General features: G+C 46.3%; 2 protein-coding genes across 6 annotated transcripts; both read right to left on the minus strand.

The window, feature by feature from the left end:
- Positions 1 to 452: 452 nt before the first annotated feature.
- On the minus strand, positions 453 to 6,154 carry LOC115912955 (zinc finger and BTB domain-containing protein 8A-like). The gene is given in 5 exon segments (XM_030964768.1): positions 453 to 871; positions 2,158 to 2,327; positions 4,443 to 4,718; positions 4,721 to 5,421; positions 6,111 to 6,154. Coding segments are annotated over 4 exon segments (1,452 nt in total). The 5' UTR covers positions 5,394 to 5,421; positions 6,111 to 6,154; the 3' UTR covers positions 453 to 538.
- A 2,484-nt stretch (positions 6,155 to 8,638) lies between these two features.
- Positions 8,639 to 16,768, minus strand: LOC115912920 (zinc finger and BTB domain-containing protein 8A-like). 5 transcript variants are annotated; one of them, XM_030964723.1, is made up of 4 exons: positions 16,748 to 16,768; positions 14,300 to 15,273; positions 13,599 to 13,768; positions 8,639 to 11,599 (listed from the first exon to the last, which is right to left on the minus strand). In XM_030964723.1, exons 2-4 carry the CDS (start codon positions 15,243 to 15,245, stop codon positions 11,267 to 11,269), a joined length of 1,449 nt encoding a protein of 482 aa, XP_030820583.1. In that variant the 5' UTR covers positions 15,246 to 15,273; positions 16,748 to 16,768; the 3' UTR covers positions 8,639 to 11,266. The 5 variants fall into 5 exon arrangements, with proteins under 5 accessions (XP_030820583.1, XP_030820582.1, XP_030820579.1 ...); XM_030964722.1 differs by lacking the exon at positions 16,748 to 16,768 and adding an exon at positions 16,599 to 16,739; XM_030964719.1 differs by lacking the exon at positions 16,748 to 16,768 and adding an exon at positions 16,255 to 16,482.
- Positions 16,769 to 21,590: the final 4,822 nt, after the last annotated feature.

Genomic DNA, 21,590 nt, shown 5'->3' on the forward strand with positions numbered 1-21,590 from the left:
GTAAAAAGCTTCTTCAACAGGAAGAACTCCACTTGTTTCCCTCGCTCCTTTCTTAGGAGCTTTCTGATGTGTTATGTACAAATTAATTACAGGGAAAAAAAAATGGTTTAACATTTCTCAGCTGCTCACCTCACTAAAAGTTTTTCCAAAGCAAATTAGCAATATTTGGTTTTTAAAAATCTGTATTGTACAGAACCTTCACAGAACTGTAAACTGGTTCACACTTCCACGACGAGCAGGAGCTCTGAGCAAGTCTTTGATTAAATATAAAACAATTCTTCTAAATAATTTCCAGATAATAAGTGAGCAGCTGGACTTCAATGTTCCTTGTGGGTCCCTTTTAACTCAGGCTATTTTATGATCCTCATTTCTGGACGATTTAGAAGCAATTACACTGTTCCATGTCTGCAAAACAACTTGTTTTAGTCCAAATGTTGCCTCTCAGAACAGAATTTTAACAATACTTCATTTTATTAAAAGTAGTATTACCAGCATTGTCATTTAATCTTGAACACAACAATAACAAATCCACAAAGCTCTACCTAAGATTTGGCTTCACCTTTTCCTTCACCTCATCCGGAATATCATCACTGTTGTGTCGGACAACCAAATCATAGGGCTCCTCCTCCCCTGTCTCTTCCTCTGACTTCTGCTCCTCCTCCAAATCCCATTTGGGGCGTTTATTTCCCGTGGAGGAGGCGGGAGAACGTTCAGCTGGATTGAAATCCTCGGGGATGCTGTCGAAATTGGCTTCTGCCAAGCACTTGTGGCACAGTCTGTACCGCCGTGTCCCCTGCTGCACCACGCAGCCCGTCAGCTCCGTCACCTGCCGCTTGCACTTCCTGCAGATCAGCTTGCCAGCCTGGTGGATCTGAAAGGATTTAACATTCGTGTCAGGATCTTTAGCTTGTCAGAAAAAAAGTTAGAAAGTCTCTTTTCCCAGCCCGGCGCTTGAAGAAGGAGTCAGAGCTCTTCATTTCTCACTCTCAAGGTTGTTTATTGTATCTTATCCATAAAATTCTTTCTCCTGCCCTGCCGAGGTCTGCTCAGCAGGACAGTTCCAGGCACTCTGCCTGCCCCCAGGGCAGTGTTGTTATCTTTTTATACTAAAAACTACATGTACAATATTTACAGTTACTTCCCAATACCTATCACCTATGTTAGACAGTGAGCTTCTACTCTAAACCAATCCAAAAGTGCCACCATCACAGCAGAAGATGGAGGCCAAGAAGAAGAAGAAGGAGAAAGGCTGGACACACCCAGTTCCCTCCATCTTGCCTCCTGAACCCCCATACCAAAAACCCCAAAATCTACTTTTCCACCCCGTGATAACTTCACTATTATTCTACCTAAACTGTTGTGGCTTGCAGATCTTCATCTAAGGTTGGTAACTTGCTCCATGGGTCATAATCAAAACCACAGGGGCATTTTGGGCTCTGTGCCAGGGTCTCTGAGACCCCTGGCAGGGGTCTTGGCTGCTCAGTACAGCCAGAGGGATGTACTGGGTTCCAACACATTCAGACATTCACCCTTCATCCATTTATTTTAGACCATAGAAATTGTCACAGAGAGCAGCACAACTTTCCCAGGTGGCATTCCAGGCAAGGCTGTGAGAAGCTCAGAGAACAGAATGAGTAAACAATTCTTAACTTGCTGCACCCGTGGAATGTGCTTTGGAGATTTGTTTACCAAAGGGTGATTTCTTAATTAGCCAATGGTGATGGTGTTTTAATTAGAGGACCAATTAGGTCCACCTGTAGATTATGAGCCTTCTGTAAATGCATGGCGTCTTTGTCAATTATTACCCGCTCCTGGCTTGTTGGGCTGACAGAAAATATGCTGAATTGTGCTAAAAAATCAAAATTTAAATACAAATTGCCACATTAAATAATGAATAATTAAATCATGAATAATTAAACTATGAATAATTAAATAACAAATAATTTAATAATAATAATGAATAATTAAATACTTCAAGCTGACACACTGCTTCTCTGCTGTTGAGTTTGGAGATGCCTACACAGCCGCCACCACCGAATTAATTCACACTTTCACAGCGAGCAGAGTCTTTGCTGAACAACTATAAACCAATTCTCCTAAACGCTTAACCTCTGAGGGAAACCGTGCTATCAAAAAGGTTTGAAGGGGTTTTCCTACCGTTTGGAAGTGGTTGCGGAGGTGCTCCAGGCGGGTGAACCTCTTCCCGCACGCCTCGCAGGGGTAGGGCCGCTCCCCGGTGTGACAGCGCAGGTGGCGCTTCAGGTCCGCCCGGCGCTTCACCGTGTGCGTGCAGAACGGGCACTTGAAACGCATCCGGGGCAGGTCACCTGCAGGGACAGGCCACACGGCACAGCTTTATTCCTGTGCTTTCATCAGTTTGCAGCTTCAAATACGTCACAGCTCGATTTTTCTTTAAATAGGAAAAATCCCCAGTATTTGGGATATTTGGATTATATTATATATTATGTTAATATTATATCATATTATGTTATATTATATCATATAATATCATATTATGTTATATTATATTATATCATATTATATTATATTATATTATATTATATTATTATTATATTATATTATATTATATTATATTATATTATATTATATTATATTATATATATTATATTATATTTGGTCACACATATTATATTATATCAGATTACCTAGACAACACAGCACATTTTATTTACTTTATCATTTCCGCTTATATGTAATGAAATTTTCTTTAAATAGAAAAACTGGATATTTGATTATATAATTACTAATATTATATTATATTATATTATATATATATATTATATTATATTATATTATATTATATTTAATATTATATATATATATCATATTAATATTAATTATCTAATAATTTATATATTATAATACATATTATATCATATTATATCATATTATATTCATGTGGGTGCAGAACACGCACTTGAAACACATCCAGGGCAGGTCACCTGCAGGGACAGGCCACACTGCACAGCTTTATTCCTGTGCTTTCATCAGTTTTAAGTTTAAAATACATGACAGCTCAAATTTTCTTTAAATAGGAAAAATCCCCAATATTTGGATGCTTATATATTATATTATAATTATATTATGCGGGTGCAGAACAGGCACTTGCAACGCATCCAGGGAAGTCACCTGGCACACAGCAGAGCTTTCTCACTGCACTCTCATCGGTTTTCAGCTTAAAATATGTGACAGCTGAAATTTTCTTTAAAGAGGAAAAATCCCCAATATTTGGATGCTTATATATTATATTATAATTATATCATATGGGTGCAAAATGGGCACTTGAAACGCATCCAGGGCAGGTCACCTGCCACACAGCAGAGTCTTCTTGCTGTACTTTCATCAGTTTTAAGTTTAAAATATGTGACAGCTCAAATTTTCTTTAAATACAAAAAATTCCCAATATTGGGGATATTTGGATGCTTGTATATGCATTCTATTATATATAGCATACAACAATACATAAAATACAGGTTTTGGGGGATGTAGGAAATGGATTTATGGAAAATTTTCAAAGTTTGATAGAAGGTTTACATAGTATGTATTTGTATGTAAACTTTGAGATAAGAAATGTTGATTTAGAAATGTTATGGAATAAGACATTGCTGAGAGAGAAATTGAACTAAAAATAAGTTTTAAAAAATTGTTTTATAAATAAGGGGGATATAGATTTGTTAAATACATATCTTGTATATCCCCCAGCTTGCATTTTTATTCTTATTTCACATGTTAATTGACCACTTGATAGCGTTTTCCTCCTGACAACATTTTTTAGATATAAAGGTTATCATAAATATGCAGCTGTTTATACATAGCCATCATATCTGACTCTTCCACCAGCTAATGGTTCATGGCTTTGACATTTATAATCTCTGTGTGATATATAAAGATGTCTTTAGAATATGCAGTTATGATCTACAGATCTGTTCATTTCCAAAGGAATGCACATGGGAATAAACCTGTCAGCTTTGTGCCACCCTCTCAGGCAGGTGATGGCAGAAGTTTGGGCTGGTTGGACCCCAAAACGCAACATCCCAGCAATGCCAGCACCTCTCATGTGAAGGATTTGGATTGGGTTGAGGTTAAACACTTCTGTGATTGCCAGATATTGGAGAAACTCAGTCCTTCAGGTCCCCAAGCCAATTACAGCCCTTAAGGCTTCATTAAACTCCACTTGGGCCCAAATAATCAGGCATGTTTTGGTTGAAATGTACGGAATACCTGAGTCAGTCCCATTCCAATTCCCATGCCCTGTTCTGGCTTCAAAATCTTAGTGTTAGCACTAAAACTGAGCAGATAAAAATCACCTATCATTCCGGGCAGGTTTTTTGTTTCCATGCAGCCATACCAATTCCTTCCAAATCACCACCTGAACTCTCCCAAATAAAACCAAACTTTTCCAAGTGGTTTCTATTGTTTACCTTCATTCCAGCTACTCATTACCCCTAAAATTGTGGGCATTGAGGTGTACAGTTCTTCTGCCTTTAACTCCATGAACTCAGGAGTTCTGGAAAGTTCTTGTTCTAACTGAGCAACCGACCACCTCTTGGCTGCGGCCTCCGCTCCGGGATGATATCCAAAGTCATCCTGATCCACCTCGTTCTCGGCATCAAACTCGGCCTCCTCTCCGCTGCCCTGGGAGATGTGGGTGGGATCCGAGGCTCCGGCTCGCTCGGCTCTGTCCGATTTGCACCCCCCAGCTCCCGGCTCTGCGACAGCCCCAGGTGCTTGCGGCGCTTCCTCGTGGAGCTCTGTTTCCTGCCTCTTTTGGACAGCTGCGTCTCTGCCCGCTGCAGGATCACCTGCGAGGACAGGTAGCTGCTGTAACTGCTCCAGGAGTTCTCGTTCCCGTTGGGTTTTTCATCCGGGATCGAGTAGGAACGCCGCGGGTTGCTCTTTGCTTTCCTTCTGGAGCGATAAAGAGCCGGGCGGGCAGGGGTGGGTTCAGTGCTCGCACTTTTGGCCGAGAGGCTGAGGTAATGATCCTTTTCCTTTTCATTAATATCCAATGAGGACTTAATGAAGGTCTTGCAGACATTGAGGATATCTGTCATCTGCAGATAGCTGGCAGCTGACATGACTTCGATCACATTCTGACCCGTTAAAGACAATATCCCTGAATACACAAAGTCCAGGATGACCATGAACGTCTCTGGAGAGAAGACCTCAAACGTGGCTATTGTTGGCTGACTCGTCTCCTTCGAGCTCTGCGAAAGGAGCATTTTGAAGTAGCCACTGCTGGCAAAGAGCACATTGCGATGGGCTTTGAAGACCTTGCCCTCCACCAGGATGTTGCAGTCACAGAACAAGTCCTGCTTCCGCTGCTCGTTCAGCTGCTCCAGGAGGTGAGACTGGTGGGAAGAAATCTCCATTCCAGGCGGGGAGTAAGAGGAAGGTTTGCTGTAAAGCAAAAAATATCATCATTATCATCTAAATTAATGATGCTCAATCCTAATTTAAAGAGATGAGCTCTCTTTTAAAAAGCGCTATCACATTCCCAAAGTATCTCCAATCTCCCTGCCGTCGCTACTCTGCATAACAAGAGAGAAGAAACTTAACTCCAAAAGAGGTGAAAAAATGTCCCAGCGGGATTACTCCGTATCCCAAAAGAAGGAAAATTATGTCGTCCAAGCCATGATGGTTCTCAGACTCTGCAAAAGAACTCGGCCCTGGCGCCCTGGGCAGAGCCGCGGCTGACGCGGGCGCACGGCGGGCGCAGCCTCCGCACCGGGACCGCTCGAATGCGGCGGCAGCGCCCCGGGGTCGCCGCCCTCCCGTCCCGAGCCCCCCGGCATTGGCCGCGGCCGCCGTCACTCACCCGCCCGCCCGGCCGAATTGGCCGCTCGCTCCCCGGCAGCCCGGGACGCCCGACGGCGCCGGTGCCGCTGCGCCAGCGCGGAGGCGCCTCCCGGTCCCGGTCCGCTCTCGCCTCGGGGACCGCAGCGCCCGCCTGTCCCGGCGGGCTGCACGCTGCCCTCCGCCCGCACGGACCGCCCCGGGCCGGGTGTGCCGCCCGCGGGAACGGAGCCGCGGCCCCGCTCCGCCAGAGCCCGCCGTGTCCCCGCCCGCTGCCGGGCGCCTGTGGTTACCCCGGCCGGTCCCGGTCCCGTTTCGGTCCCGCCGTTCCCGTTCGCCTCCGCCGGCAGCGCCCCGCCGCCCCCTCTCGCCGCCGCCCGCCCCGCGCAGCCCCTTTGTGTCCGCGCCCGGGGCTGCAAATGGCGCCCGCCGGGGGACGCGGCAGCGCCGGCACCGAGCGGCTCCGGGCGGCACCGAGCGGCTCCGGGCGGCACCGAGCGGCTCCGGGCGGCACCGGGGCACCCGCGGCCACTGCGGAGCCCCGCGCCCTCCTCACCGCCGCCCGCTCGCCGCCGCCGCCGCCCGCCCCGACGCCCGCCCGGTCCTTCCCATCCGCGCAAAGCAGAACGGCCACTCACCGGCGGGGAGCTGCGGGCGGCTGCCGCCGAGCCGGGGGGAGCGGGCGGTGGCTGCGGGATCCCCGGCCCCGCCTCGGGGCTCGCCGTGCCTCCAGGCGCCGCGCCGCTGCTCCCGCAGCCCCGAGCCCTGCGAGCCCGAACGGCACCGAAACAAAAGGTATTTGCTGACGTGGGCGTTGGACAGAGACGCCCGAGGGCTGGGGACACAATTAAAGGGGCAACGCAGCGATTGCAGCCGCAGCCCGGCGCCTGCCTCGGCCCCAGCGCCCCGCGGCCGCCGCCGCTCTCCGTTCCCCACACCCACATGCTGCTCCGCTCACACCGGGCTTTGTTGTTGCCACCTTTGTGTGTGTTTGTGGAGGGAAGGCGCCACCTGAACGGGTGAACGGCAGAAATCCGGAGCTCCGCGGTGTAGGATTAATGATGTTATCTCGATTTCGCAGCATTTTTATAACGGGATTTTTGTATTCAAACAATGAGGGTAATCCCAAAGCAAAGCGCTGCACGGAGGAGTGCAGTACACAGATTGTCCTGTTTTCCCTTCTGGGTGGAAAACGGAATTCAGGATGCCTGTTAGAAGGCGAGACACTTTCAAATTGGTGCCTGCTAGATGAGAGTCTTTCAGTATTTTCAGTCTCATTCCTGGAGATCATGGAATAATTTTGAGAAGGAAGCTCTGCAGTCATCGGTACAGTCCCCTCCTCAGAGCAGCCTGCAAGAGCCTGGCAAAGAACAATTCCCATTTCCACAGCAAGCGTCGGGTGAGATCTTCAGTAGTGGTTAATTTATTCCAGCAGCTAAGCCAGGATAGGGAAGGCTCTTTCCAGCCACTCCTCCCAATTTTCCTTACAAAATCTCTTGTTCTGTGTTCTTGCTCTGTTTAAAATTCTTGATGCACCGACTAAGCCTCCTCTTTGCATTTCATGAGTTAAAATAGGATGAAAGGTTACGCCTCCAGTGTAGAAAGGTTTTAAGTTAAACAGTATAGAAAATATTTAACTAAATGATATTATAAGCTTTTCTTAGTGGCTTATCAACTTAAACCCATCACTCAACAGTGTTGGCACGAATTTGTACCTAATGGAAAAATTCTGCAAGGCAAGGGCTGGAGGATTAGAACATCTTTTTCTTCAAAACTCAATCTTTTGGGCAGAATTGGAGATTTTTTTCCTTCTATTTCATTTTTGTACTTGTTGCCTCCAACCAACAGTAACTGAAATATAAGAAAGGTAGACATTGGCATGGCATAACTCTGACAGTGACCAGATGCTTCAGGGAAGAAATGTTAATTCCATCATTTTATATCCAACAGAATTATGTGGGTTTTTTTTTTTTTTTCCCTTACCACTGAAAACTTGAGATGGATCCCAAAATTCTGGAGGGTGGAAAATTCTGCAGAGCCAGGAGTGAGGCAAGGATACCTGTAGCAGTCAGAGTCAGCCCTCTGTGAGATCCGTGGGCTTTCAGGTATTTTCAAAGCCACCCTAAATCAATATTTTTGGGGTGCTTTTCTTAGGTCAGTTCTTTAGAACTGGAATAGAATCCAAACTACAAGAGGTTGGAAAGGGAGATTCATTCAGAAGTCAGTCTTCGAGATTTTTTTTTTTAAGTGGGGCTACCCAACTGTTTAACCTTGAAGATAAGGACAAATTACATTTTTTGGATAGCAAATATGGATGTTTAGGTAATTTAATGGCAATCAAAACATGAAAAAGGGACATGATGTCAAAGAACTAATCAAGCATCACACAAGTCATAGGTTTTTTGGGGCAGAGAGAATTCTGTAAGAAACACCTGAAAAGGAAGAGAGGGAATTTTTTAATTCAGTGTTTCAGCCTTTGAAAGGATGGGAAGATATTGTCAGAAATAAGGATATTTGAGACATTGATCAGAGGATGATGAACTTTGTGTTCACTCTTGACTGCGGTTTTGTGAATACAAAATAAACACAAACCAAGCAAAAATAATCACAGAATTCTTAGAAAAGACCCCCTAAGAACAAGTCCAGCACTAAACCCTGTCCCTAGGAGACATAAAGATGAAAGAAATACAAGGAAATAAATAAATTCAATGGGAACATCCCTGTGTGGTCTTTACTTTCCTCCTTGAAAGGAAATGTTCCTTGAGCTGATGAGGGGCAAGTGATGCTCACAGAAATATGAAAAAGACAATCAGAGGCAATGGAAGGAGACAAAAAGAAAAATACTTTCATTTAGAGAAAAAAAAAAAAGAAAGAAAATACATGAGTGTAAAATGAAGGACGTGGAAAACAGAAGGCACTTAACATTTATCTTGTCTTGCAATACAAAAGGAAGGAAACAACGACCAAAATTAAGACAACAAATGTAAAAATGGTAACTTTTAAAAACCAGAAAAACATCACTGACTGTGGGAATCGCAGCCTTGAGCTAAACCTCCAAGCTTAATATGATACTTGAAAAAATGACTACAGATATCTAGTTATGCTAATGAGAATAACAACATATAAATCCAAAACAAAAGCCCTTATTTGCCCAGCAAATCAACAATTAATCTGTGTTTAAAAAGTAAAAGTCTTCCTATGGATAGATTGCTCCATTTGCCCTTTTAGAGCCACTTCAGATCTCGTCCTGAAGCATCTGCTCCTCAGTATTGTTAGATTTATGATCTCTAATTAAATTGAGTATTGATCCAAAAATCCCTTTGCTTCTAAAAACACCCCCACTATTAAGAAACACTTAATAGTCTGACCTTTGCAGCTGGCAGTTAAGATTTCAGGTCTGGAGAGAACACTTTTATTTTCCCCTCCCCTTCATCCATCCCCAAACAAACCCAGCCCAATTCCAGCCACGTTTTTACCCTGGGACAGCAGGCACTGATACCTGGGATTTGTTGTCAAACTGTTTAATGGAAAGGCAAAGGGAAACATCTATGAAATCTGAGCAAAGTTACTCCATATCCTTTGAAATATTTCTTGTCCTGTGTATTTGATTTAGTCCAGGTTGCTCAGGAATATTTCTTAAGCCATTTAATAACAGGAGTTTTAATTTTAGGAGTTTAAAAGCTCCAAGAAATTAAATGTCTGTTTTCACATCAAGTCCATTTTTGGGCTGCTGACCAAGTGTCCCATAAAATCAAGTGTAAGTCTTGTTTAAGATGTTTTCATCTGGGTCACCACAAAGATTTTTAAGTTGCTCCCTCCCCAAACCTAAGCCAATAAATGATAATTTTTGTAGGAACAATAAAACACCATTTCTTGTGTCCTTGGGATGCTTCCCATGAAAAGGAGGGTGCCTCATGCTTACACTGAATTTAACACGAAGTTCTCAAGTTGTCATTTGTTGGTCAACTGCAGCCTGGAATGAAAATTCTGCACTCTCTGGTCATGATGATACAAGAAAGTTATACAGTTTTTACACAACTAAAAATAAAATAGTGACTTTTTAGCTGTCCCTGGGAAGGGTTATGTAGTATATATTACATATACATATATATTTATATATATGTATGTGGGATTGTTGTGTAAGAAACCCCAGGGTTCAGCCAAACATGCTTACAAAGCTGTAAAAAAGAAAAAAAATAGAGATAGAATTTTCTAAGTCTACAGCCATTGAGTTCCATGATCCCAAGAGCTGGAATAACACTCAGGTGTGTCCAAGGAATGCAGAGCAGCAGGACCCCAGGAGCATCTCCTGCTCCCCTTCTGTTGACAGTGCTGGGTAAGAAAAACTCACCAAGCAGCAAAACCAAGCTTATTTTGTTAGAGAAGTAAAATTTCTTCATCCTTACTCATCTCTGTAGCCTAATTGTGGGTGAAGTGACACAAATATGGTGTCTAGAACTTCCAGTACATGTTGGTTTTACTGGTACAAACTGGAAAAGGTGCACAGAATTCAATATCCTGAGCTGGAGGGGACCCACAAGGATCATCCAAATCCAGCTCCTGGCCCTGCACCCCAACAATCCCACCATGTCTGGGCACTTGTGAGAGGTTTCAAAATATAAAAAAAGAGTATTTTAATAGTGTTGTTAGAACAGCCCAGTCTGAGATCCTAATTTTGAGACTAAAACATCTACTGCCATCAATTAATGATCCAAATTTAAATCAGTTTGTCTCTGATGTGTTAAGCATTTGTGTGCTTATTTTCTTTGAAAGAAATAAGTCTTGAACATATGATCTACTAAAGATTCATCTCATCCTAATAAATTTTACAGAAATCCTTTTCCAGACAAAAGTGCCAAAGCATTTTAAATGCTCTTTCTTAATTAGCTGCTGTTTTCCTTATCATAACAAGAAGATTTCATGACATTTCGTGGATAATTCTCTTCACTTCTGAACACTCAAGAGAGGTTGTCTGGTCTGGGGGGTTTATAATTTGTGATATAAACCCCACCTCTCTACAAGTGTAAAAAATGGGCAATTTACAATAATCTGTGACTTTTTAAAAGTATTTAAACCTCCTTGCAAGAGGCTTTGTGACGTGCCCCATTGCCTACAATAAAAATTATCCACGTAATTCTGCGGTTTCCTTGTTTATCCATAATTTCAGGATGGATCTTTTTGACCAAACAACTCGTGGGGGTTCTGCTATAAAAATTATCCACTCATACTGCAGTTTCCTTGTTTAGCCATAATTTCAGGATGGATCTTTTTGACCAAACAACGCATGGGGGTTCTGCGAACAAACCAGCATGGCCTCAATGACGTGTCCATAAATACATGCAAGTCTGGACCTGTTCAACCACGTGTCTCTGTAGGATCAGCTGGCAGAGGGCATTTGCTCACAGTACATCCTCCCTCTTCCACAAAATTCCCAATCCTCGTCTTCCAACTACCTAATATTTGGTTTCACTTCCTTCTCCTCCGCTTCATCCTCGCTGTCATCCACCTGCTGGATGACCAAGTCGTTCGAGCCATCCTCCACGATTTCCACGTCAGACCTGTTGTCCTCTCCGTAGTGCCACCTGGAATCCTTGTCCCCATCCTGGGGGAACTCCAGAGGCGCCTCAGCCTCCAAGTCAATGCGGATGCTGTCGATGCCAGCCTCGGCCAGGCACTCGTTGCACAGTCTGTAGCGCCGGGTGCCCTCCTGCACCACCTGGCCCGTCAGCTCCGTCACGTGCCGCTTGCACTTCCTGCAGATGGGCTTGCACGCCTGGTGGATCTGGGGGAAGCAGAAGGCGTGGAGTTGTGCTGAGATTTCAAGATTCACCTCAGAAACCTCGTTCCTCCCATGATGATTCCCTGCTGGGTATCAGTCACCTCTCCTTTCCCCTCCCAGCACTGTCTGTCACTCCTGGAATTCCAGAAGGGAGTGATTGGCAGATCCAAAGGATGCCCTCTACCCCCTGGGAGCATTGGGCCATCCAGGTGTCCTTTGTCCCTTTGTCCCTCCCCTCCTGTCCCTGCTTGGTGGCTCCCGCCCCTTCCCCTGCCCCCTCTCCCCCGGGTTCAAAGGAGCAGCAGCCACGGGCTCAGGGAGTTCTGTTGGAGCTGGTGCTGCATTCAGAGGCCTGTGGGCCAGAATAAAGCTCTGGATCCAAACCCTCCATTAGAACCGACTCCTTTCCTTCACCATCGCCTTAAAGCTTCTCTGCCACAGGGAAACCTGAGGAGCAGCCCCTGGTATGGGGGGAAGCTCCATCCCAGCACCACCAGAGCTCCTGCAGGCCTGGACTTGTCTGCAGTGCCCAGTGCAGCACCCAGCCAGCCCAAAGTGTCTGTGGGGTGAAACACCACACACCAGCCAGCCCAAAGTGTCTGTGGGGTGAAACACCACACACCCATAGAGCCCAAAGTGTCTGTGGGGTGAAACACCACACACCAGCCAGCCAAAAGTGTCTGTGGGGTGAAACACCACACACCAGCCAGCCAAAAGTGTCTGTGGGGTGAAACACCACACACCCATAGAGCCAAACGTGTCTGTGGGGTGAAACACCACACACCAGCCAGCCAAAAGTGTCTGTGGGGTGAAACACCACACACCCATAGAGCCAAACGTGTCTGTGGGGTGAAACACCACACACCAGCCAGCCAAAAGTGCCTGTGGGGTGAAACACCACACACCCAGCCAGCCAAAAGTGTCTGTGGGGTGAAACACCACACACCCAGCCAGCCCAAAGTGTCTGTGGGGTGAAACACCACACACCAGCCAGCCAAAAGTGTCTCTGGGGTGAAACACCACAGTTGCTGCTATTTGGTTCAGCAGCAAGGGCCAGAAAAGCTCAGGCACGTCCCGTCCGCAATACTGGCAATATTCCAATAGAGAACTTTGTTTCTTTCTTATGACCAATGGGCAGTGAATGTGTCTGTTAAGTAAATGTAAATATCTTGAAAAACTCTAAAGGCAACGTGTTGCTATAATAAATCTCTCTTATGCACCCCTCTGATGGAGTCTTGGTGCTTTGCGCCATGTCACGCTCCATAGGGACAGACTGTCACTGCCGTATTTCCTGAAAAATAAAAATCCCTTCACCAGGATTTCTTCTCCCGGGAAGTTGAGAAGCCTCAGAGAAAAATGAAAACAATAATTATCTGCTCTGCTTCTCCTGTGTTTTGCTGCTTTGGAATGTGGTTTGGACATTGTTTAGCAAGTGGTCATTGTTTGATTGGTTTCATGTGAATTGTTTTGACTTAATAACCAATCACTGTCCAGATGTCTTGGACTCTGAGGAGAGAGTCATGAGTTTTTCATTATTATCTTTTAGCCTTCTGTCTGTATCCTTTCTCTATTCTTTACTATAGTTTAGTATAATTTTCTTTAATATAATATAATATCATAAAGTAATAAATTGGCCTTCTAAGAACATGGAGTCAGATTCACCATTTCCTCCCTCCTACGGGGGACTCGGAAAATACCACACACAGCATTGCCTCAATTTGAGAGACATCAAACACGGAACTGCACCAGCCCAGGCACAGCAATTGCCCACTGGAGCTCTCACAGGCTGCAGAGAGCAGAACCTCTGCAAGCCATCAATTAGCCAACAAATTCCTCCCCTTTCCTGCAAATTATCCTTCAGTTCAACTGCAACCAAACCAAATTAACTTTCTATTCCCCCCTTCTTTACGGGAGTCATTAGATCAACCAGATACACTCACACTGTGTCTAATTAGCTAGATTTGCACGTTAAATAAATCATGCAGTTGCTAAAAATACTCACGGTTCGAAAATGGCTGCTGAGGTGATCCAGCCTGCTGAATCTCTTCCCACACGCCTCGCAGGGGTACGGCCGCTCTCCCGTGTGACAGCGAAGGTGACGCTTCAGGTCAGCTTTTCTCTTCACCACGTGGCTGCAGAATGGACACTTGAACCTCATCCTGGCCAGGTCATCTGTCAGAAGATAACGGGATTAAAAAAATTCAAAATTGCGTCGTGTAATGCTGTGGGAAAAGGTGTTTTATGAGAAGAATAGCACATCACTTTTATTGAAATAATATTCACGGGTTGTTTGGAGCACAAAGGTTTTGTGTTTGCCTGTAGATTACACAGGAGTGCAACAAAGGAGGAGTGGACCATTGGCTGTATTAACACAGGCCTGGTAAAGGCAGCCTGGACAGGGCTTGGAGCAACCTGGGATAGTGGGAGGTCCTTAAATGAGCTCTAAGGTCCTTTCCAACCCAAACCACTCTGTGATTTCATGAAAACGAGCTTAAAAATATCCCAACTTATATTTATTTTTAAATTTCATACCCCAGCTACTTCAAGAACTCGAAATTATTTCAAGATCATGAGTTCAACCACTCCGATCATACATTTCTGGACAATACATCTGTCTTTTTGGCAGCTGTGCTTTCCTATTGAGCAAGACCTATTTTCTCAGAGCCAGAAGAGAGGATTCACAGGGGTCTCAACCCCACTCACCTTCAGCCCAGTTGCCCATGACTCCCAGGATGGAGGGCATGCTCCCGTACTGCTCCTCAGCTTTGGAGGACTTGGATTTACTGGAGGAGCGGGGTGACTCGTGCTCCTGCTGGGACACAGCCAAGCCCCTGGGCATCACCTCAGCCCCCTGGCTGAACTGGTAGCCCACATGAGGAGCTTCCACCTCGGTGTCAATGTGGACTTGCTCCTCGGGCGGCGCGGCATGGCCGGCGGGCTCGGCAGCCCTGTCCTCCAGCTTGCTTGATTTATAGTGGGGGATGTCTGAAGGCTGCTGCAGCCCCAGGTGCCGGGATTTCTTGATGGAATCCTGCCGCTGCTCGTGTTTGGACAGCTGCTGCTGCTGCTGGGCATTTCTTTGAGAGCTGGGGTAATAGTTGAAATTGCTCCAAGCGTTGCCGCCCATCATGCAAGTCCCAGGGTCTGGGCTGGAGTGGGGATGTGGGGGGCTGCTCTCTGCCCTCCACCCTCCGCTGTACACACAGGAGCGCTCCACGCCGTTGGAGCTCACATCTTTGTCTGACAGGCTGAAGTAGCGATCCTTCTCCTTCTCACTGATGTCCAGCGACGACTTGATGAAGGTTTTACACACGCTGATCACATCGGTCATCTGCAGATAGCTGGCGGCTGACATGACTTCGATCACATTCTGACCAGTGAGGGACAGTTTGCCTGAATACACAAAATCCAGGATAACTGTGAAGGTGTCAGGAGAAAAGGCCTGGAAAGTGGCTGTGGTGGACTGACTCGTCTCCTTCGAGCTCTGCGAAAGGAGCATTTTGAAGTAGCCACTGCTGGCAAACAGCACATTGCGATGGGCTTTGAAGACCTTGCCCTCCACCAGGATGTTGCAGTCACAGAACAAGTCCTGCCTGCGCTGCTCATTTAGTTGCTGCAAGAGGTGAAACTGATGAGAAGAAATCTCCATCCCAGAAAAGGTGAAATGAAACGTTGCTCTAAAAAAATGAAGAAAATTATTACACTCTTGATTTCAATGCCGTGTAACTCAGCCAAAAATGTCAGACCCAATCTTACGGCTGTCTTTAAAAATAAACTAATTTCTTTAAATCTACAAATATATTTAAACCACGGTACGCTCAACCATGGATTCATTTTCCAACAGCACAAGAGGGATGACAAAGCCAAGCCCGCGTTATTTGGCACGGACGGGTGTGCTCCAGCCGGGAGCATCCCCGTGCCCAGGATGCGGGGCTGGATGCGGGGCTGGAGCCGTGCCGCCCGCTGGAGCTGCGCAGCCTTCAGGCAGCTCCGGCAAGACGAGGAGCCAGGAGAAGCTGCGGCTGCGACCGCGGCCGAGCCTCGAACCGGCGCTTCCGCCTCGCCCCGCTCCGCCCGGGCCCCGCCGCCGCCGCCGAAAGCTCCGGGAGCGACGCTGGGCGGCAGCGCCCCGGCCCCCGGCCGCCGTCACTCACCGGCCGGTCCCCGGCAGCCCGGGACGCCCGACGGTGCCGGAGCCGCCCGGCCCCGCTCCCGCCTCGGGGACCGCAGCGCCCGCCAGCCCCGGCCGGGCTGTGCTGCCTTCCGCCCGCTCGGAGCGCCCAGGGCCGGGCGCGCCGCCCGCGGGAACGGAGCCGCGGCTCCGCCAGAGCCCCCCGTGTGTCCCCCCGCCCGGTGCCCGGTGCCCGGCGCCCGGTGCCGCTCCCGGCCCGCCGCCCGCAGCCCCCTCCGCCTGCAGCGCCCCCGCTCCGCCGCCCGCCCCGCGCAGCCCCTTTGTGTCCGCGCCCGGGGCTGCAAATGGCGCCCGCCGGGGACGCGGCAGCGCCGGACCAGCGGCTCCGGCGGCACCGAGCGGCTCCGGGCGGCACCGGGGCACCCGCGGCCACTGCGGAGCCCCGCGCCCTCCTCACCGCCCTCCTCGCAGCCGGGCTGGCTGCGGGGCCCGTTCCGCCCCAATCCCAGCGCCCTGCCCGGCCTACCGGCGTGCGGGAGCCGCCGCTCACCGGCGGGGAGCTGCGGCAGGCTGCCGCCGAGCCGGGGGGAGCGGGCGGTGGCTGCGGGATCCCCGGCCCCGCCTCGGGGCTCGCCGTGCCTCCAGGCGCCGCGCCGCTGCTCCCGCAGCCCCGAGCCCTGCGAGCCCGAACGGCACCGAAACAAAAGGTATTTGCTGACGTGGGCGTTGGACAGAGACGCCCGAGGGCTGGGGACACAATTAAAGGGGCAACGCAGCGATTGCAGCCGCAGCCCAGCGCCTGCCTCGGCCCCAGCGCCCCGCATGCTGCCCGGGAGGGGATGGGATGCCCTAGATGCCTCCTTTTCACACCTTTATCTATAGCAGGGGCCTCGATGACCCAAATCCTTCTCCTTTCTCTTGCAGCATCCTCCAAAGGAGATGTGACATCTTCTTTTCTCTGTTGGTATCTGTTATCTTCTGAAGAAAGCATGGCTGAAAGCGAAACCTGAACCTCTCACCTTCTCTCTCTCGAAGTTTAGTATCTTTCTCCTTCCTCTTCTTACCACCAGGGTCTTTTCCGTGATTTTGACGCCCTAGTTATTTTTCATAAATATTTATTTTCCCATGGAAACCATTCTTCCTTAACCCAGCCCTTTGTGGCGTTTTTGGCCTTCCGTTCTCTAACTTCAGACATTCCACCTTGAAACAATTTCTCTTTCTTTCCCCAGTGTAGCAAAATTGACTAAAGACGTTATCTAAAGATAACAATCCAAAGACTCTTTCCTTTGAGCATTAGAACCATTCTCCCACTAATTCATATACATTTATTCCTCTTCAATTTATATCCATTCTATATATATATGTATATGTAATAATATTATTTTCCAGCTTAGTTCCCCATTTTTCATAAATTTTATTAGTTTTGTAGATTCTCCTTTCAAACCCAGGCCTAAAATCTTCATGAGACCCATTCTGCTTCTGTGAGATTCTAAATTAACCATTCTTGAACATGAAACAACTGGAATTCACCCCAGCTTCTCACAGCTCTTATCACTGAGGAATAAAGAATACAATCAACTAAACAGTCACATTGTTTAATATATAAACCAGAACATTTATTTGTAGTATCAGGTTTTAATCCCATTTGAATTCATTCCTTTAAAGTTTATTTTTGCCTATCAAGCCAAGGAAGTAGCAGCTTTTTTAATTTAACATGGAATCACAGAATCCCAGGACGGTTTGGGCTGGAAAGGACCTTAAAGACCATGGGCAGGGACACCTTGTTGCTCAACATTCTACATTTTTTTTTTCCCCCACATTTCTGCCCAAATTATTTCATCAGCTGAAAGCTTCCCTTGGAAAAGAATTATCTGGAGGTATTTGTTCTGTTTGACTTGCCTGGGTGGTGCTTTCAGTCCTGTCAGTGGGGCTTTGTATCAATGTCAACAGGAGCTCGAGGGTTCTCCTTCTGCCAGGAACAGGCAAGAGAATTTAAAAAATATGGGAGGAAAATTTCAGTGTTATCTGGAGTAGCTTAATTAGAATTTTTGCAGATGCTTTGCTCAGAGCACCTCCTGCTCACTGCTGTGCTGTGGATCACAGGCACAGAACAAACTTTGCTTTTCTCATCCATGGGGCCGATTTGTGCACAGTAATGCATCCCAAACAAGCCCAGACATCAGAGAGGTTTTTTTTTGTTTTTTTAGGTTGTGTTTCTAAATTTTAGAGCTAATTTCAGCTGAGAAAGTTCCACTTGAGGTGTTGTTTGGAGAGTTTATGCAGAGGGAATGTGCTTGGCAGCTGTGTGAAGGAGGTGAAGGAGCTGCTCCTCACAGCCAGAGTGCAAAGAGCCTGCTCTTCAGAGAATAATTACGCTAAAAAATTACATTTTTCTTGCTCATAGAAAAATTAACATACATTCCTCTTTGGGTTTGGTAACCAAATAGGATGAACAATAATAATATATAATGGTATAATGTAACATATTATAATAGTTTAATTAACAGTGGCACCAATTAGAAGATTTCAGTTGTCCTCAAAATAAATATTCCTCATGAATCACAGCCTTCAGTGATGGTGCATCTTCTAACTTTAATTATCCAGGGATATTTTTTACCAAGGAAAACTCAAGAGCCTGTACTAGCACAACTTAAGGAACTGTTCAAAGCCTTGAAATGAATTAGGAATGAGATTACAGTTTTCATGTGATCACTGCCAGCTTGGGATTTTTGGGTTTTCTTCGTTTGTATCATCATCCCTGTCCTCAGCTCTGCCAAGGACCAAACCAGGAGAGTTGAATCACCCAGGGTTTGAGCTGCACCTTTGTGTTCCAGCACGAATCCAAACCTCGAGTACAAACCACGGAGTACCAGGGCATCTCTTCCTTTTCCCAAAGCGAGCAGGAAATCAGAATGTCCTGTCCTAAACCCCCAGGCCAGGGAGGAATTTTCCCTCTGGCTGCACAGTCCAGTTTAGGAAAAGGCTGAGGTTTGGTGGAACCCCAAATCCTGTTCCAGCAGGACAATTAAACCCTCGCTAAACTCTTATCTCACCCAATTTCCCGGAACACCCAAATTTGCATACAGCTCACCTTGATGGCTTAGGGCTGGACCCAAACAATTCTCCTCCCCAAATCATTCCCGAGTTCTCTGACACGCTCTGACCTCTGCTCTCCTCCTCCTTCCCCCACAAAAAATCCTTTTCACCAAGGGTGGGGAGAACCACCCTCATCCCCTCTGAGTTCTTCAGCATCTCACATCTTCCATGGAACAAAAAAAAAAAAAAAAAAGGAGAAATTGTCTATTTGCAGCGAGATTTTTGGTCAAATGTTCAGTATAATTTAAATTTTTCTGGAAGGGATATTTGGGATGTTGTCCTCCCCACATGCATCTCCTCCTAGCTGGGATCAGTGTCTGCTTCCCAGCAAGAAAAATGAGAAGTTTAAAAAGTTGAATTAACATAAAACTGCAAAGACTGTTAAAAAACCAAGCCAGTGTTAATAAAATAAAATATTTTCTAAAAATCTCAGTTGGCTGGGGTTTAAGTGAACAGAATCCTTTTAGTCCTTTCCTTCCAAAAACCTGATTTTTCTTGCAATCTAGCTGTCCCCAAAAGTTGATATGTTGATTTTTAAACCAAATTAATGAAATGGAAACATTAATTATTTAATTTTAATGCCAGAAATTGAAACGTGAGCCTCAATCTAGACACTCTCAGGTTTACTCAGTCAACATTTGAAGGGTAAAAAAAAATCAAAGCAACCCTCTCAGAGAGTTTTATTTTCTAGACAATCAAAAAACTCCAGAATGCTCCAAGATCCACAAATATAGTTCAGTCACTTCCACAAATAAGGGTCAGTTTATAAGAATTTGTCATTGTTACTGGACTAAAGGACTTCAGTTATGAAACCGTCTTACAAAACATCAGGAAATTCAACGACCACATTTGGAGGATTTACAAGGGTTTTGCACCAAGAGGTTAAATGCACTACAAACACCAGTGCAGCATGTATTCCTTCAGTGAAATACAGTGCATTTCTGTGCAAAAATACATTAAAATGTGTATTCCTAAGCAAAGTCAAGTACAACGAGCTAAGTTTTAAGATATATCATCTTCACGGCCTTCAAAAACCTTTGAGAAAGAGATTCTATTAGAAATAACTCCCCTAAAAAGATGATTTTTGACTCTTCATCAAGCACCACAGGAAGGTTTTTTTTCCAAACAGCCAACATCATTTTCTCAAAGCTTGTAGAGGCTGGATCTACAAATGGAAGATTTCAGGAAAAAAAACATCCAGAAAACGAAGTGGAAAAGCACAAGGAAACGGATTTACATGAACACCCCGGCCACAAGCATGTGGATAAATAAACTCCATCCTCTTCTACATCCAAGGGCTGAAAAGACTCCACGGAAAACAAAACAAAGCAGCACAAAATGACAATTGAACAGGAACCACCGAGTTTGGTGGAAGTTTCCCTGTGGAAAATCCTCCCCCCCCCCGCCCCCTGACAGCTCCATTCTCTAGGCACAAACACACAAGGACAATCTCTAAGACCAAAGACAGCAGGGTGAAGGAAAATAGAAGTCTCTGCAGCCATTCCTGCAGCTTCCAAAGGGTTCGTTTTCCCTGCTCCAGGTGTCTCCACAGGCTCGGTCAGCAGAGTTCAGCCACACCAGGAACTTCCCAGCCTCGTGGAGCACGAGCCAGAAGCAGCTCAGCTGATCCTCCAGGTCTTGTGGCTTCTACCGGTATTTACAATGAGGTGGAATCTTCATGATTCTAAATGTTAATTTGATCCCTATTTACATTCCTGCCCCACTTCTATCAGTGAGTTTCCCCCAAAAAAATCTGATTTAGCCATGGCTCTCAAGGCAGAAAGTCCCTCCTTTATCGCCGTGTGGTTTTGGGTGGACTCACCAAAAATCCAGCAGTCCCAAAGACAAGCCCTGGGAGGCTGGAAGGCGCTTTTCCAAACATTCCAGCAAGGTTTACAAACCCCACATTTTGCTCGAGAGCTCCAAAGAGCCAAAAGCACAGCAGGATTTTCAGATTTTCAGATTTTCACCACTCCAAAGGTGGCACCACCACGAGCTGTCCCTTCCATGTCCCTTAATTCAGATTGACTGAACCAGGGGCTCTAGAGCAGGGAATTCTGTAAAGCTCTTGTCCTGTGCTCCAGCTCCTACAAACTCCAATTTCCAGCTGACCTGGAACAGGAATGACTGAAACTCACCCAAATTAAGGGACAGAAAACAAACCCAGCACATTACGTGGTGACACTCATCAGGAACTTAGAGCAGGCCACTCCAGAAGAAGTCTCTTCACCTTCTGCTCTCTGCAGCAGCCACCAATAAAGTGAATTCTTGAAAAAGAACTTTGATTCTTCTTTCCTCATCCTACCTGGTGTGGCAAGGAACCCTTGGCTGCACTTGTGAGAGCAGAATCACCTCTCACAAATAAATCTGACAGCACAGTGGGGCACTGGCACTGCTGGATGAAGCAGAGGGAGAAGCTGAATTGTTCTTTTTCAACGTGTACAAGAAAAGCACGAGGTATGCAGAACAAACCCTGGTTAAATCAGAAGGCTCTTGGGGTTTTTTTAGGTTTGCCAAGTGGAAAATCTTTACACCAAAAAACCCTCAGGGAACAGCACCAAGTGGGAGGAACTGCTCACTCTTTGTCAGCCAAATCTGTCTAAAAATTCTGCTCCAGCCAAAAAGACTCATCAAATTTGCCTTTTCGTGAAACACTTAGGAAGAGCAGAGTGAAGACGCATGAACAGTCTTATTTCACAGTATATTTCAGTTTTGTCCCTTTGTCAGGGAACAGGAGGTCACCCCTAAGCAAACAGGCTTTCTGGT

Source organism: Camarhynchus parvulus, chromosome 23 (assembly GCF_901933205.1).
Source record: "Camarhynchus parvulus chromosome 23, STF_HiC, whole genome shotgun sequence".
Lineage (NCBI taxonomy): Eukaryota > Metazoa > Chordata > Aves > Passeriformes > Thraupidae > Camarhynchus > Camarhynchus parvulus.

Excerpts from the sequence above, each read along its gene's own strand:
- LOC115912920 (XM_030964723.1), bottom strand. The coding sequence starts at position 15,245 with ATGGAGATTTCTTCTCATCAGTTTCACCTCTTGCAGCAACTAAATGAG. Across the intron at positions 13,769-14,299 it reads CATGGGCAACTGGGCTGAAG|ATGACCTGGCCAGGATGAGG; the intron begins GTGAGTGGGGTT and ends ATCTTCTGACAG. Across the intron at positions 11,600-13,598 it reads TCAGCAGCCATTTTCGAACC|ATCCACCAGGCGTGCAAGCC; the intron begins GTGAGTATTTTT and ends TGCTTCCCCCAG.